At 43.5% G+C, this 16,628-nt stretch overlaps 1 protein-coding gene across 4 annotated transcripts in view; it reads right to left on the reverse strand.

Annotated features, from left to right (window-relative positions):
- Window positions 1-744: 744 nt before the first annotated feature.
- SLX9 (SLX9 ribosome biogenesis factor) overlaps window positions 745-16,628 on the reverse strand; it is a 54,822-nt gene continuing 38,938 nt past the window's right edge. The window contains exons 3-7 of one of the 4 annotated variants that reach the window (XM_054987910.1): window positions 11,328-11,396; window positions 9,429-9,582; window positions 5,586-5,648; window positions 3,053-3,149; window positions 1,222-1,298 (exon numbers count right to left, since the gene is read on the reverse strand). In XM_054987910.1, coding sequence (XP_054843885.1) covers window positions 3,080-3,149; window positions 5,586-5,648; window positions 9,429-9,582; window positions 11,328-11,396 — 356 coding nt within the window. In that variant the 3' untranslated portion in view covers window positions 1,222-1,298; window positions 3,053-3,079. Of the gene's footprint in view, window positions 1,299-3,052; window positions 3,150-5,585; window positions 5,649-9,428; window positions 9,583-11,327; window positions 11,397-16,628 lie in introns of all 4 variants that reach the window. The other 3 variants (XM_054987834.1, XM_054988098.1, XM_054988006.1) reach the window with 3 other exon arrangements.

The raw sequence follows: 16,628 nt of genomic DNA on the forward strand, positions 1-16,628 counted from the left end.
GCCCAATTTAGCTTGATAGGCAGGTCTTCCTTTCAAGTGTGGAACTCCAAATTTGTTACAACAAGGAAGCAAAGACCAGGGGGGAGGGGGGCTCCCAGCTCTGACTTTGCAGACAGTGGAGAGACAGTTGCTGTTGGCATTTTGAGTGCATCGGAGCTTGAATCTTCTTTGTGTGTGACGGGATAGGGATCTACCTCTTCAAGTTCCAGGGCTGCTGCCAGGCTCTGGAGACAAACCATTATTTATTATTGGTACTTTTCCTGGTGCCTGCTCAGGTCAGGTTTCTGGGAGTGGTACATTAGGGATCTTGACTTGGATGATGGCTGGAGGACAGCCTGCTGGCCCCCACGAACAGCCAACCACGAACATGTTCATGAACAGGGCCATGTTCGTGGTTGTTCGTGAGTCCCTGTTCGTGGATGGTAATGAACATCATGTTTGTTTTTTTTCTGGTTCGTGCCCATCTCTACTCAAAGCTCCCTTTGTCAGATAACCAAGGAAGCTTTGACTCTCAAAGTTTATACCCTGGAATCTTGTTGGTCTTTAAGGTGTTACTGGACTCCAGTCTTGCTCTTATTGTATCATCAAAAAACTAACATAATCTCAGCCGGTTAAATTTCTTTGAGAGACTAGCTGAAGCATAGAAGGGAATATGGGCAATCCTACCCTCACTGCAGCCCAACACGGTTATCCACCTGAAACTGATACAATAATACACACATTCACCAAATATCAAACTTCAAATGCTTTAAGAAAACCAAGAGATTTATTTTAAATTTAATTGTGCGTGGAAACAGGAAGGAACAGCAGCCATTAACCTTGATTAAATAAGCAATGTATTTCAGGGGATTGGTGCAAATACTACCAGTGGCGAGGACAGTGCTTTAAACTTTGCTCCTCAGAAACAACAGCTGGCTTGTGATTTAACACAGAGTGGGCGATGAGGATAATCACGGATCCACGGAGCTCTCAACAAAACAATAAAGTCAGGCTGTAGCTACAGCTTGCAGTACAAATCGGCAGAGCTGGCAGCATTATTTCTGTTGACAGAAAATGAGGTCACTCGAGGTCATAATAATCCAGTGGACTTGAAAGGGATGTTGAACTCCAGGGTCATGTGCGTAAAAAGAATTCCAGTCTCTCGCACTCTCCAGACGTCCAAAAGAGGATGTTAGAGTGGTTCTCCCTCCTTCTCCTGCTTCAGCCTTTTGGAAAGATGCTCACCAATAACTGTCAGAGGGCTGGCTTTGTACAAGGGGTTAGACAGCATTTTGTGAAATTGTGCCACGTCGTCCTCTCTACAAAGAAACAGCCAAAAAAAATGCATTTACCATTCTGGTTTGCTGGCACAGAGGGAGGCATACGTTTCCCAATGAAATCAGGAGAATTCTCTAGTCCATTAGTAAAATAATTCGTCCCAAGGTGCTAACTTTGCTCTTGACCAAAATGCTACAAAAAGTTGGACTTGTGGGCATGAACACGCACATCCGGTGAAACAGATGGTCCATTCCCCCAGTCATACCACGCACCATCATGCCCTTCGCCTCTTTTCTCTACCAACTCATCCTTGCCACTCAAAATTACAAATGGTGCTGATCGCTAGATTTTCAAATAAAATTCAGGATATCACCTACCTATATTTACACAGGATACATAAACAATCCCATGAGTATGCAATCTGGATTTGTAGGTTGTTGAGATTACTGTTCTTTGTGCAGAAATGTAATGCCTCTTTCAACAACAGGAGGCATCAGAGGAATACATGGCATAGAAATCCCTTTATTTCCCCTTCCAAGTTAATGAGTTATGTGTTTATATTATGTTTTGACTGTTCTAAATATGTTATATATGTATTTTTATTTTAAATGCTTTTTACTATCTCAAATATTTTAATCATTTGTTTTAATGTCTGCAGCCTTAGGGACCATGAATTGGAAAAAAAGGTGATGCAAAAATGTTTTTTTTTAAAAGGGCAGTTTTCTTTTGCGGCTACATCTTGTGTTTGTTTTCTGCCTGGGCACTGTAAACGATGCCAGGGCACAGGAAGGCATGCACTGCAGGAAGCCAGCCAGCCAGCCAATCCAGGCCTGTGGCTGACTCACAATCACCACCACCAGCTGTACGGATTGAGGCACCCTATATGTTGAATATGCTGGGATAAGAAGTGCTGAAGCCCCCGAGAGCAGCAGTTCTCACACTGTGGGCTCAGATCCAAAAGCCTGCTATGACTCTTTGGCAGGCATTGGGGGTGGGGCGCTAAAGAGGCAGGGTGAACTAGTAATGGAGGCCCTAAGAGATGGGAAGGCAAATCAGCGGTTGCCTCTAGATAATGTGAGACACAGCACATGAGGAAGGACCACGGCACAACGGAAGAGCCTCAGCTTTCCATGCAGAAGGTCCCAGGTTCAATCCCCAGCATCTCAAGTTAAAAGGACCAGGCAGTAGGTGATGTGAAAGACTCTGAGACCCTGGAGAGCCATGGCAGTCTGAGTAGACAATATTGACCTTGATGGTCTGATTCAATATAAGGCAGCTCCATGTGTGTGTTCATTGGCCATGAAACGCAGCCCCTTGCTCAATAATGCCAGGTGTCTATAAATATTAAGAACAGAACAAAATACTAAGCCTGTTCAACAGGAACTGATGTGAGATTCCTATGTCTGATGCTGTGGAGGAAGGGAAATAGAGGGCAGCTCCTTTGCAAAAGAGGTCCTGAAAAATGCAACAGAAGTGGGCCCCACATTGAGGTGATTGAGATCCACTGCCCTAGAGGAAGAGCCTCTGTGGAAATAGCAGGACTCCCTCCCTATTCTATACCCCTTTCCAGAGCGAGGAGCTCTTTCTCTGAATATGCTGCTTTCGCATTCTTCCCTGAACCACACAAATCCCATCCTATCAGAGCTAAATGATACTATTTCTCTTTCCTTGAAGCTGTATACGGCAGAACCACCAGGCGGTGAGAGCATGGGACCTTCGCTCCTTTCTTGGAATATCACCTGAGGAAGCAACACCTTTACGGTAGCTTATCACAAACACAGGAAATCTGAAGCACCTGCACGCATGGCTGGAACAGCCCTCTTTAGAAAGGGAGAACGCTCTGGACTCCTTTGAAACTGCTTGTGTTGCCTGCACTCTCATTACGTCCACTTCTAGGTTAAAAGAAAAATTGTAAAAAATCATATTACCAAGCATGGCCAAACCGTCCTGGCACTATGCTGGGGACAGGCAAGCCCTTTTGCTAACGGAGTTCTGTGGAAATTAAGTGGCCATGAGCATCACAAGCCCGTGCGGCCCAGCTTGTTTCAGCTGCATTCCTAGCCTTCAGTCCTCTTCAATGGCATCAGTGCTTCCAAAAATTAGATCTATGGGATAAACAGGATGGCCCGGAAATGGCTAATGTAACCTTTTGCTTGACCTGTGGATTTTATTGATGGCACAAATGGAATGCAGGCTAGAGAAGAGGAGGGAAATATGGATCCAACAAAACTGCCTTGGCTGACCTCTTTGGAAGCAACCACCCACTTCCCCTTGCAACCAGTGAACAAACACAACCTGGAGGGGGAAAGGCACATTGCCAGATTTCATATTAGTACAGTCCACTAAGTGGAGCACAGCCCTGGGCCCCAGGCAAGGGAATCATCAGATCACGGGGGCAGGAAGAACAAAGCTCCCAAGGACGAACCGACTCCCCCAAGGCCACTGGCTTTGGCAGGAACAGCCAGGAGGTTCTATCGTAGTCAGAGGCCTCACAGCAAATCAAGCGTTGGCAAACACTTTCTGGTTTACAGGATTTGGTGTCTTTGAGTCTGGCCAGGAAATTTACGTGGAAGCCAGATAATGAGATGGATGGATCCAATTTTTGCTTGCTCGCTAGGGAGAGTGGCGATGGTTCATCTTGCCAGGAAACAGCGAGCAGGAAGTGAGGGAGACAGCGATGGAGCCAGGTTGGAGGAGGAAAAGGCAAAAGGTTGGAGGAATCACATAAAGGCAGCCAGGAGGGCACCGTCAGACACAAGCTGCTGAGGAAAAGATCCCAGATCAGGGCACAGGGGCAAAAGGGCACAGCTGGGCACAGGGAGGGTGCAGTTGGAAGGGAAAGTAGAGACAGGAGGTGGGGCAGCAACAGGCAAGCCAGGCCCAAGAGAAAAGAATGAAGGGCAGGAAGGTGGATGAGATAGACAGAGTCCTCCCCCATTCCTGCAGGATGAGCAGCTGGCCTTGGGCAGGCCCTTAAGGAGGCTGCCCCATACAATGTGTCATAGATCCAGAGGGGTTAGCCGTGCTAGTCTGTAGTAGCAAAATAGAAGAGAGTCCAGTAGCACCTTTAAGACTAACCAACTTTACTGTGGCATAAGCTTTCGAGAACCACAGTTCTCTTCATCAGATGCATTGCATGGGTTATGTACACCCATACAATGTGGGTGTACACAACCCCCAGAGATTGCCCCTTCCATAAGCAGAGAACAGGAGCATCATATGATATAGCTGACTGAAGACATACGTTTCAAGAAAGCAGAGATGGTGGTGTTTCTGGTTACACTGGAACCAGAGAGCTACAATATGCCTCTGACTCTTCCCCCCCACTGCCCAAGACACCCACGTGAAATAAGAATGATGTCTCTATTCCTGGGAGGGAGGGGGTGCCTGGATGAAATGTGTGTATACTGGATAGCATGGCACAATCCCAGCTTTCATGCTGTCACCACATATCGATCGGTGCCTCGTCACACAGCTAACGTGGGCCTCGGCAATGAGCAGCATCACATTTGGCAGACGGCAGCGGAATTGCCAGGGGCACCATGATGGGGGGGGGCGTGTTTGTCAGCGCTGCTACCTTTGCTTTCCTCTCTAGATCCATTCCAGGAAGTTGTTTCTGCTGCTAGCTGACCATAGAATTGATAGGATCCAAAGGATCACATCTTCCCATACGTCTTTGGGCACCAACTCCGGTCTTCAGGCTGCCACCTACAGGCTGTTCCCCCAGTTAAGGCAGCCTGCCTGGCATCAACCAGAGTCCATTTCCCCCCCTACTGTAGCTTCCCCTTTGTGGAATGGGCTTCCTCTAGGAGTGCCATGTTTAGAAGTTTTTAGGAAGCACTGCAAGGCTGTTTTATTTACTACAGATTCTAATGAGGTACAGACTTGTACACATGAAGCTGCCTTATACTGAATCAGACTGCCAGTCCATCAAGGTCAGTATTATTTATTCAGACAGGCAACAGTTCTCCAGGGTCTCAGCCAGACGTCTTCCACACCACCTATTGCCTAAAACTTTTTAAAACTGGAGATGCTGAGGATTGAACTTGAGACCTTCTGCATACCAAGCAGATGCTCAATTACTGCAAGCATGGGGGTGGGGTTATTGTACTTTGTAAGTTTTTAAAATTGCAATTGTCCTGAGCCACAATGGAAAGACAGGGCATAAAAATCTTAAATAAATACCTAATGCTGTCAATAGACCTGGTATGGTAACTGCAAGACAATGAGACCACAGGATTGCCCTGTCTGATGCTTTTGCCTCAAGGCAGACATTTGGCCTTGCCATTTGCAAGGGACTCCCCACAACTCTTAACATCTGTACTTACAGAACTTTACGCTTCTGGGCTGATTTCATCTGAGTGAAGTTTGTCACCATCTTCTTCACCTGGCTGAAGAAGCAGACGGAGGAAAGGGTGACCAAAAAGATTTCTTTGAATAGAGAAAAAAATTAGCATGGTTTCGCTCTCAAAACCACCTCAACAATATCCACCTGAACATACAATTCACCATGGAGAAAGAAATCGAGGGTAAACTTCCATTTCTAGATACCTTGGTCACCTGCAAAGCAAACTTTCAGTTAGGTCACAAGGTCTACAGGAAACCCACTCACACGGATCGATACTTACACAAAAACTCCAATCACCACCCTCGACAGAAAAGAGGCATAATAATGCAAGAAGGATATGTGAACCGCACTTTCTCAACGAGGAAATTAATCATCTAAACCACGCACTTCAAGCAAATGGCTACTTCAGAAATTAAATCAGAAGAGCGATTAAACCAAGGATAAATCAAACAACTAAGGAAAAACAGTCTCCCACAGGAAAAGTGTTTTTGCCATATATCAAAGGAATCACTGATCAGATGGGAAAGCTTATGAAAAAACACAACCTACAAACAGTATTCAGACCCACCAGAAAAATACAACAGATGCTACAATCAGCACAAGACAGTAGAGACCCCCTCACCTCTACAGGAGTATACCGCATACCCTGCAGCTGTGGACAAGTTTACATTGGGACCACACAGAGTAGCATCCAGACAAGAATAAAAGAACATGAAAGACACTGCAGACTTGGCCATCTGGAAAAATCAGCAGTAGCTGAACATAGCCTAACTCAAACAGTATCCTATTCCAGGACACTAAAATACTGGACAACACTTCCAACTACGTCAGATTGCATAGGGAAGCCACTGAAATTCATAAGCATAAGCACAATTTCAACAGGAAAGAAGAGACTTTAAGAATGAATAGAGCATGGTTTCCAGTCCTGAAAAACACCAGGCTAACAAAACACTCTACATCCTACAATAGCCCTGCAGAGAAGATTAGCATATCAAGCACCAATCCATATGCAAAAGAACCTCCTCAGGATAAAGTGAAGCCGCCCTCCATTAGCATTCCACACCCTGGGAAATTCTTACAGGATGACTCAGCCCAAACCCACCTTCCTGAGTAGATATACATTACCTGCCAACATCTTCTCCACACTGTGACACTGAGAGATCTCTGTCTTTTGGTACTACACCTCTGAAGATGCCAGTCACAGCTGCTGGCGAAACATCAGGAACTACAATGCCAAGACCACGGCTATAAAGCCCATAAAATCCACAACAACCATCATTCTCCGGCCGTGAAAACCTTCGACAATATATTCCAGGACAAAGATGGAAGGAAGAAATGGAGATCCTACTACACAGAGACTCATCTTATCCTTATAAGCATCAGCACCATCTAGTAGGAATTACCCACTAAAAGGCCACCTAAGGTTCATCTGACAGCTTCGAATTAATGGATTCTAAAGGACCAAGGAAGTCCAGGGTTGCTACGTAGAGGTAGGCAATGGCAGACCACCTCTAAAGTCTCTTATCTTGCTATGGGGTTGCTGAAATGGCACTTTCCACCACAAAGAGATCCTGCCATACTATTACTGAAGATAAGAAACAGGAAAATACATCAGAGTCAGCCATCTATATCACTTACAAAATCTTTTGCTCCAAGCTTTGACGGCATGGTACTGGGATGTTCGCCTCTGCAGTTTTTCATTCATTCATTCACAACAAATGGTATTCCTTGTTTTGTTACACTTTGTCGATTTCATTATAAATGAATGAAGAATAAAATCTTACTTGAATGCTCTCTTCTCCAGCAGGGGATCAAATTTCTGGAGAATCTAATCGTCTACAGATAAAAGCTGACAAATCACTGGGAGCATTATCCCACATTTATCCAATCATTCTAATCCTATACAAACCTGTTCCAATTATAAAGCTGCGCGCACACATCCTGAATGCAAGAGACCATTATGTGCTGTCAAAAAAGGGTCATAGAATAGGTTCACCACGATAAGAGCAATGGCCACATCTTTCAGTCTCCAGACTTTGAACTAAAGGAGCATCTATTTCCAGACAGGAAATTCAACACAAGACTTTCCTGTTTGGCTTCTGGGGCTTGATAAAACTAGACTGGATTATCAATATCTACCATCATGAACCTCAAACACCACAACCATGTCAGATGTCAGTCGTCTGTCCTACTCCTATTCCAATTAGTCTAGTAATTTTCATCACTGTCCTTGAACCACTTCTGCGGCTTGGGAAGGGAAGTTAGTCTTCCATCCTATGAAGAAGAAATTCAGTACAGTACTGATAATCTTGGCTTTTCTTGAAGGAGACAAATACAATAGCTGAACTAGTTTTGAGATGGATGAGAGGAAGGACTGTGTCTAAATTGCATTTTGTTATTCCCGAAAAACCTGTTGTCTTGGGTTAATCTGGGCTGCTTTGAGGTCAACCTGAGGCCATATGATTTCCTGTAGGAAGGAGTACACACTTGCTAAAATAAATGTTAAATTTGAAAACAAGCAGGGAACAGAGGGAAGGCAACTATAAGCAACAACTATAGATGTGAAGCATGCAAGAAAGTATTCCATCATATATCAAGCTGCTTAAAAACATGGGTGGAAGAACAAAAGCCTAGAATCAAACTTCATTTCTGAAGATCTTGAATAAAGTGCATCATTCTGTGACACGATGAAAAGAAAATCAAAGGAAATTAGACTTTTTGATTCTAACAGAGTTTGTATCAAAGGGTAACAGCAGGAAAGCTGTACAACTGAATGCTTGTAACTGTGCATTCAGAAGGCTGAATAAAGTCTGACTAAAAGAAATTTTAAAGCTTAAGATAAAAATATTGAAAGCGGCAACAAAGACAGGTGAACTCATTTTGTCAAAGGCAGCTAAGGAAAAACTCACATGTTTGGCTGTTGGCTGTTCAACATTAATTTCAGTCCAGAGTTAGGGAAGAATTTAGGATGCGGAGTGCCTGTCTTTGGAGAGGATCCCTACAGTGTCAATTTCTAGAGACTGAAATGCTTGCATCTTGTACGGACATGGAGATGCTTTTGCATAAGTTGGTAAATAAGTCAGTACAGCCACCAAGACTCAAATAAGAAGTCGGATGCCCGGGTGATGTGACTGAGGCTAGGGTGGAGGGATACACAGGTAATAATTTAGAGCCCAAATGGAGACACCCCTACCCAACATCCAGATCTGCAAATACTTCAAAGTTATTACTTTGAAGTTACTGGGGTGTGAAACCTTGCTTAGTCTGTAGCTAAGACAGTCAATATGCTTTCATACCCTTTTTAAACAATCAGGCTTGGAGATTTTCTCTTTTAAGCCAAAAATGGATTTTCAGGTTTCAGCTGGAGCTATTGTTTACTGGGATGGAACCCCCAATCCACAAGTTCACTTTATGGAAATAGTCGTGAAGACATTTATACCTTTGAACTATAAAGTGATCAGAAGAAAAGGAACTTCTCGGTCCTCATGCTCTATATCCTAATCTGGCTAAGAAAGGGGTTCTGGCTTCAAAATAAAAACAAAAGTCCAGAGGCATCTTACAGATAAACAACAATTATTCCAGCATGAGCGTATCTGAGTCAGAGGCTCACAGCATCTGAAGAAGTGAGCTCTGACTCATGAAAGCTCATTGTGGGATAAATGTTGTTAGTCTTCAAAATGCTACGGGACCTCTTTTTTATTTTGCTACAATAAACTAACATGACTACCCCTCTGGAACTGTTCTGGCTTCCCAGCCTGCTTACCAAACACCACAGATGACCTAAGTGAAAGGAAAAAAATACTTCACATAATAGCACACACACATTTTAGGCTGTTTGCAGAACTTGCTGATGGTTACCAGGTCTGAGAGCTCAGGCAAAGCTTCCATCAATGGATTCATATCTCCGACGACTGGGGTAGCTTTTCTCTTCATTTCTGCTTTTTGTAGTTTTTTGGCTAGCTTAATATCTTCTATTTCTGAAAACAGGAAAAAAACAGCTTCAAAATCCTGCTTATTTTAAAAGTCTCTCTTTTGTACTTGCGTGCCCCATAAAATACATATTGATATTAGCCTATGCTTTATTAGCTAAAGATGCAGTGCAATCTTCTCAAAGCTCAAATCCATAAACACAAATGAATGGAATTTAATATAATAATATAATAAAATATTATGAAAAAGAAAAAAAAAGAGAATGGAATTTAGACCACAATAGAATTTTAGTTGCACTGCATGCTACGGGCTTAAAATTCCAAATTTCTAGGCAGGATATGAAATGGCGTAAGCATTCAGACTGGCTTTGCGACATGATGTCTAAAGGTCTGACTTCATTATTACCACCTTGCTTATTCCACTATGTCCGTTCATTCCTTGGTTATGAGGTTTGACATCTGAATCTACAACATCCTTGGCTCTTCCAGCTGACCTGTCAGTTTGGCTTTTAATAGATGCCTGTGCAAAATATGGATTGTGTATACTTTGCCTTGGAAGGATCTCTTGGCTAGACGGTAAAGCTTTCCCCTCAGCAGCACTTCTTTTTTTGGTCTGGTTCTACAAAGTAAAGCTGAAAAGCTTTCCAAAAATGTCACTGGCTTCAAGTTTGCACGTACTCAATTTTGAATTCTTTTCCTGTGAAATATTTTTGGGGAATGAGCCATGTTGCTTGAATGGTGCTTTCTAGCGTCCGAGGCTTTGCATCAATTTTTGCTTAATGTTCACGTATGTCTGCTTGAAATGGAATATGCCTGGTGTAATGTGCTACATTATGGGGATGGATACTCCTAGGTGGCAAAAATAAAAAATAGAAAACGGAGAAAAAGGTATCTCAGCTCCCACCCTCCTCAAGAACAGAAAAGCAAAATCAACCTCCAAATAGTAAATACTTCTAGATTCATTCTATGAAGTTACACATCGGCATTCAACAGCCAAGTCGTTTTCTAACGACACTTTACTGCACTGATGTTTGAGGAGGTAATCTCATTGGCTTGACAGTTAAAATTACTGCAATGGTGCTTTTTCAGCCATAATTTTTTTAAAAAACACACCACCTTTCTAACTAATTTTCTTCAGGTAACATACATGCTACTCAGCAGTGGGAATTACTGAGGGAATAATATTTTCCAAGTTGCCTTTTGCCTGTTCCTTTCCATCCATCTGTTAAGCAGCTCAATTCAGACAAAATAAGGTTAATTCTAAATCTAAGAAGCCTTCAGGTTTGGCACTGTGCCTAAGAGGAGGAAGGAGAGCGCATAGAAATTTGAGGATTTCCTGGCCCATTCTTGCCACGAACCAACCAAGCCCCCACTCTTCAGTTTAGTGTGGTGTCACGATTAGAATGTCAGGAAGGTGACCAGGGAAGAAGCTGTTCCTGTTTCCACTCGACCATAAAGCTGACAGGGTACCCTTGGGCCTGTCATTTTCTCTCACAGACAAATCTACCCCAGAGAGTTGTAGCAAGGATAAGACAGGAAGGAGGAATCCTTCATGCAACCCCAAGTCCCCTGGAGGAAGCACTAAAAAAAATTTCACTTCAAAAGTTTCAGGAGAATCAGAGCAGTTTGGGACATTGCAGAAGTGCTACCATCTGGACACAGTAATCACTTGAGAGTTCAAGTGGCAAAGCTTCATGGGACCCAGCGATCCTTGTATGGATTAATATGAATCCGGGAGCTTGCCTTTCAGACAGTATAATCTGGAACGCCTGGCATAAAGAAAGCTTGCTTACTCTGCAGCCACCTCTCCTTGTGCAACTTCATTTTCTCCTTCTTAGACAAAGGAACCTTTTCTTCTTCACCTGAAACATTGAACAGAGAAGTATGAGTAATGCTTCTTCCCCCATATCGTATCCAGCCTTCCCCTGGAGGCAAACAGTTTTTAACTCACACCAGCTCCTCTCCTTATCTATATATACTCCAAGTGTAAAAACAAAAAGGGGAGAGTGAGAGAGATAAGGGGAAATTATGTAACTACATTCAAGGGAAAATTTAGGGCAGCTTGGGGAAGGCATCCAAAACAGGGACATCCATTCTACTACTTAATGTCTGATTTCAAAAGCTACAGGAATAGTACAGTGCAGGGGTCCCCAACCTTTTTTGAGCCTATGGGCACCTTTGGAATTCTTACACAGTGTGATGGGAGCAGCCACAAAATGGCTGCTGCAGGAGGCAGGGCCAGCTACAAAATGGCTGCCATAGCTTACGTTCTGTGACACAATAAAGATCCTTTTGCTGTGGTGGCAGCTGATGCCAAAGCAGTATTTTAAAAAATATACACAGTTAATCAAATCTCTAATGGAATGCTCAGAATCCTTCCTGGGCACCAGGAAAGGTGTTGGCAGGCACCACGTAGGGCACCCTTGTCTTATTCCTGTTTTTAAGGAACTACTGAATTCTGTTGATTCGCGAACTTTCCTGATTCTCAGGAAGGAGTGCTGGCAGCGGACAATTTCTGGGTCCAAACAGCCCTCTATTGTTGGTGTCATTGGAAATAACAACAACAGTGTTTACATACCGTTCTTCTAGACAGATTAGTGTCCCACTCAGAGCAGTGAACGAAGCCAGTGTTATTATTATCTCCATACTGCTGGGGAACTGGGGCTGAGAGGAGGGGTTTACACAAGGCCACCTGCTGAGCTCATGGCAGTGGCAGGGTTCAAACCAGCAGTGCTGATACACAACCCAACCACTTAAACACTACAGCAGCTTACAGCAGCTTTCTTGTTTTTGTTCCAGAAGGGTAGCCTTTGTTAGCTTGTGGTAAAAACACAGACAAGGAATCTTGCAGAACCTTACAAACCAAGAAATATTTTCGTAGCATCTTCATGGACCATAGACATACAAAGGGTGTTTCCCTTGGGATATATACACAGCAATATGGAAGAAAATTGCAAACAGGGGGTCCATGGGCACAGAAAGGGCAGGAAGCAGTCAAGATCTGGACACTGGGTCATGCCTCTCCTCCTTCTCACACACTTGCCTGTTACGAGCCCCTTTCTTTCTCTGTTAGATTTTGCCTTTAAGTCTTTTCTTCTTGCCCCCTCTGGGTAGATTGCTGCCACTAGAAATTATATTCCAAAATAATTAAAATTTCCCCCTTTAATAATGTGCCCAAGGGTCAGGCTCCTTCATGGTACTATGTGGCCCTGAGGATAGGAATGAGATATAGGAATAACAGATACTCTGGGATAAAAAACCAAAGTAAACTTTTATTTTTACAAGAAGCGTATCGGTTTCCTATAGTACTTAAGTTTGATGGTTTCAAAAAGTGTTCTGTTCTTAAAGTTTCTTTTCATAGGCACAGTCACTCAGATCTTCATAAACTTTCTCTCTCAGGCTGCACACACAGTTTGCCTGCTTCAGATATCAATATCTCACTCAAATGCACATAGATTTTCTCTCAGGCGCGGACACAGTTTGCCTGCTTTAGATAGAATGAACGGGTTTTCTCTCAGGTACACAGAGTTCAGATTTCCACGCAAGTTATATTTCTCTCAGAAATTCACAGACACGCTCAGGCTGCACATAGCTTGTCTGCTTTTCCCAGACTCAATATTTCTCTCAGAAATAAATAGATGCTCTCAGGCTGCACACAGCTTGCCTGTCAAAACTAAACTCAATATTTCTCTCAGATATGTTTAGACTTGCTCAGGCTGCACACAGCTTGCCTGCTTTCCCCCAGACTGAATCTTTTCTCTCCACTCAGTAACAAAACTGCATTCACTCCGCCCACACTCTCAGTCATCAACCAATCATCTCACTCACTCACCCCTCTTTCACCTCCACTCTTCATCTGTATCACACCAAGCATTTAAAGACTCTCTCTCTCTCTCTCTCTCTCTCTCTCTCTCTCTCTCAAAATCATTACAATGCCACTCTCACTTGTCTTTCCCCTGTACCCAAAACAATGATAAAGAAGAGGCATGCATAGATTGATCACAAATGTAGGGGGAGGGAAGATTAAGAGCAGTAGCCCTCTCTCAAATTGTTTGCTTTCACCCAATTGCCTTCCCTTGAGTTTCTTCTCTTCCATCGGCAGGGAAGGGGCACTAAGGGCTCAGACAGATAAAATGCAAATTGCAGCCTCAACTTGCCTTGGGAGCATGTAGGGAAAAGAGAGGGTGTTTAACCCTTCAGTGTCCACCACTATTGAAAACCAGCTCCTGCACACTCTATTAGCATTTTAAATGAGAACAGACCTCTACTTCAAATACACATGTGCAGAGTTTCCCCCTTTAAAATGCTAGTTTCTCCTCTTGGCTGTCGAAGCCTCAGAGAAGGAAGAGAGGGTAAACTGACTGCTTACAGGCTCAAGTTCTGTTATTAGGCAAGAGGCTTTTTCCTGGCCCAAAGGAATGAATGAATCAGAAAAAGTGACAATTGTGACAATGATGAGCTGGTAAAAAGCACCAGGAGACTTTGACGCCCTCCCCTCCCCTCTAGTAAACAGAGCCATTGCTCAGTTCAAGGCTTCCCACTGACAGAAGCACAACACAGCAAGAACAAACCTGCTAACTGATGAGTACACAAACTCAACACAATGAAAAGGTGGTGACCAGCAGATGTGAAATACTCCCTCAGCCAGGAACGTACTTGATACCACAGAGAGTGGAACCCATCTAAAAACAAGGGCTAACAGTGTTCAGCTGCCTGGTGGACAAGTTGCGTAACCCAGGAGCATGGTTGCCTTCAGACAGTTGGTCATCCAAAGTGTGCACGTGCGTACGTGCACACGCATGCACACACAATCTTACTGTCCCTGTTGTGGTGCACTTACATTTGTGCTCTGTAATATCATAAAGTCACAAATATTAAATATGTTACTGTAAAGATTTCAAGAAATGGGTGCATGTGTCTTTAAATGTTTGGTGAGATAGGTGAAGAGTGGGGTTGAAAGAGAGAGATGAGTGAGTGATATGATTGGTTGATGACAGAGAGTGGGCGGAGTGAAGAGAGTTTTCAGTTACTGAGGGAGAGAAAAAGATTCAGTCAGGGCAAGAGAGGCGAGCTGTGTGCAGCCCGAGTGTGTTCATGTATTTGTGAGGGAAAGGCAACCTGAGTGGAAGCCTGAACTGAGTGTGTCTGTGAGACTATATATTCATTCTATTTGAAGCAGGCAAACTGTGTGTGCGCCTGAGAGAGAAAGAATTGAGAGTGAAAAGAAAACAGGCTAGCTGTGTGCTGTCTGAGGAGTTCTCTGTGAGAGAAATATAGAGCCTAGAGAAAGAGGCTAACTGTGTGTGAAGCCTTACAAGAGATCTGTGTGAATGAAGCAACTAGAAGAACTAAGAACTACTTTTATGTAACCAATACGCTTCTTAAAAAATAAACTTTTATTTTGTTTTGTTATATCCCAGAGTAGCAGTCATTGTTATCTCCCATTCCTATCCTCAGGGCCACATAGAACCACGAAGGAGCCTGACACATAAACACATTACCAAAGGGAAAACTTAAATAAAATATATTGGAATTTAATATTCCTGGTGGCAGCTAACTACCCAGAGGGTGTGAAGGGAAAGATTAAAGCAAAATCCACCCTAAAGAAAGTGAAGATCGTAACAGTTACTATGACAAAAACATGCTACTGAAGTCATTTGGTGGCCAGCTACATTGTTCAAATCAACTGAACATCTAATAGCAGTCACCTCGATAATGATTTCCAACATGTGACTATCAATAACTGCCCTCTGTGTTCAAACTAGTTGGGGGAAAAGATTCTAGCTTACCCCCAGCCCACTAGTTTTTGTATACAGCAGCATTCAAATCATGTTGACACATACTCATGAAGCATGAGTCTGCAAGAGTAAACAGAGGGTTTACTCAAAACAAAAGTCTATAGATCGGCTCCATCTCCCAACTTTGTCTAGGCGACTAAGAAACCACTAAACTATGACAGAGATCAAAACCAGGTCATGTGTGCTGGTCCATGGGACACCAAACCATGGGCTAGAAAACTCATGAAAAATTAAAAGTGCAGGTTCCTGCCGGACCGCCTCTCCCATTCCGTCCCTTGCAGGGTGCTATGCTCTGCAGATAAACAACTCCTGGTGGTCCCTGGCCTGAGGGACATCCGGCTGGCCTCCACCAGGGCCAGGGCTTTTTCTGCCCTGGCTCCTGCCTGGTGAGACACTCTCCCGCCAGAGATCCGGGCCCTGCGGGACCTATTACAGTTCTGCAGGGCCTGTAAAACGGAGATGTTCCGCCAGGCCTTTGGTTGAGGACCAGCAGGTGTCCCCCCTTATCCTATCTAAGATCACTACCTCTTCTATGACTGCCCTCAGCTATGCATTTTACCCACAGCTATGACTTATGCAGGTCTTTCATTAGTATCCAAAGTAGCCTATGTATAACGGCACCAGAGTATTTTAATATAAGTTTTTAAATGTTTTTAAAGTTGACTATTAATTTGTGTTTTAATGATGATGTCAGCTGCCCTGAGTCCATTTGTGGGGAGTACAGAATATAAGTCAAATAAAATAAATAAATAATAAAACGAGACTGTTTCAATGTCAAGCCCTGCTCATGCAGTGGGCCATACTGTCAATTTGAGGACCTGTGCAGGTGATCTAGTCATCAAGGTTTAAAACAGCATAAAGGAGTTAAAATTTACAACTTCCACAATATTCAGATAACTCAAACACAGAGATATATTGTTTCTAATATTTGAACTTTTCAATCCCATTTCATAACAGCAGTCAGTAAGCACAAAGTATCAGTTCTCAGAACTTAGCTCTATTCAGGCTGCTTCCTTCCCAAACTCAGATAATCCTTCTCCCACCCCACCCCCACTAACTGCCTTAACAGATTTCAACGGTCTCAAGTCCCAGCATTCTGCCAGCTCTCATTTGCTGTTCCCCAAGAGAGGCAGAGCTGGAACTAGTCTTGCCCATCACAGGTAGGTATCTGAAGGTGTGTGATCTGCCTTGATGATTCCCTCTCGCTTCTCATGTTGTTTTAGCATCTGCATGAAACCACAGGGATCTACAAACCCAATCCAGACAAGACAGATATGAATTCAAGACAGAAGCTGG

The sequence above is a fragment of the Eublepharis macularius genome, chromosome 1, assembly GCF_028583425.1.
Source record: "Eublepharis macularius isolate TG4126 chromosome 1, MPM_Emac_v1.0, whole genome shotgun sequence".
Taxonomy (NCBI): Eukaryota; Metazoa; Chordata; class Lepidosauria; order Squamata; family Eublepharidae; genus Eublepharis; species Eublepharis macularius.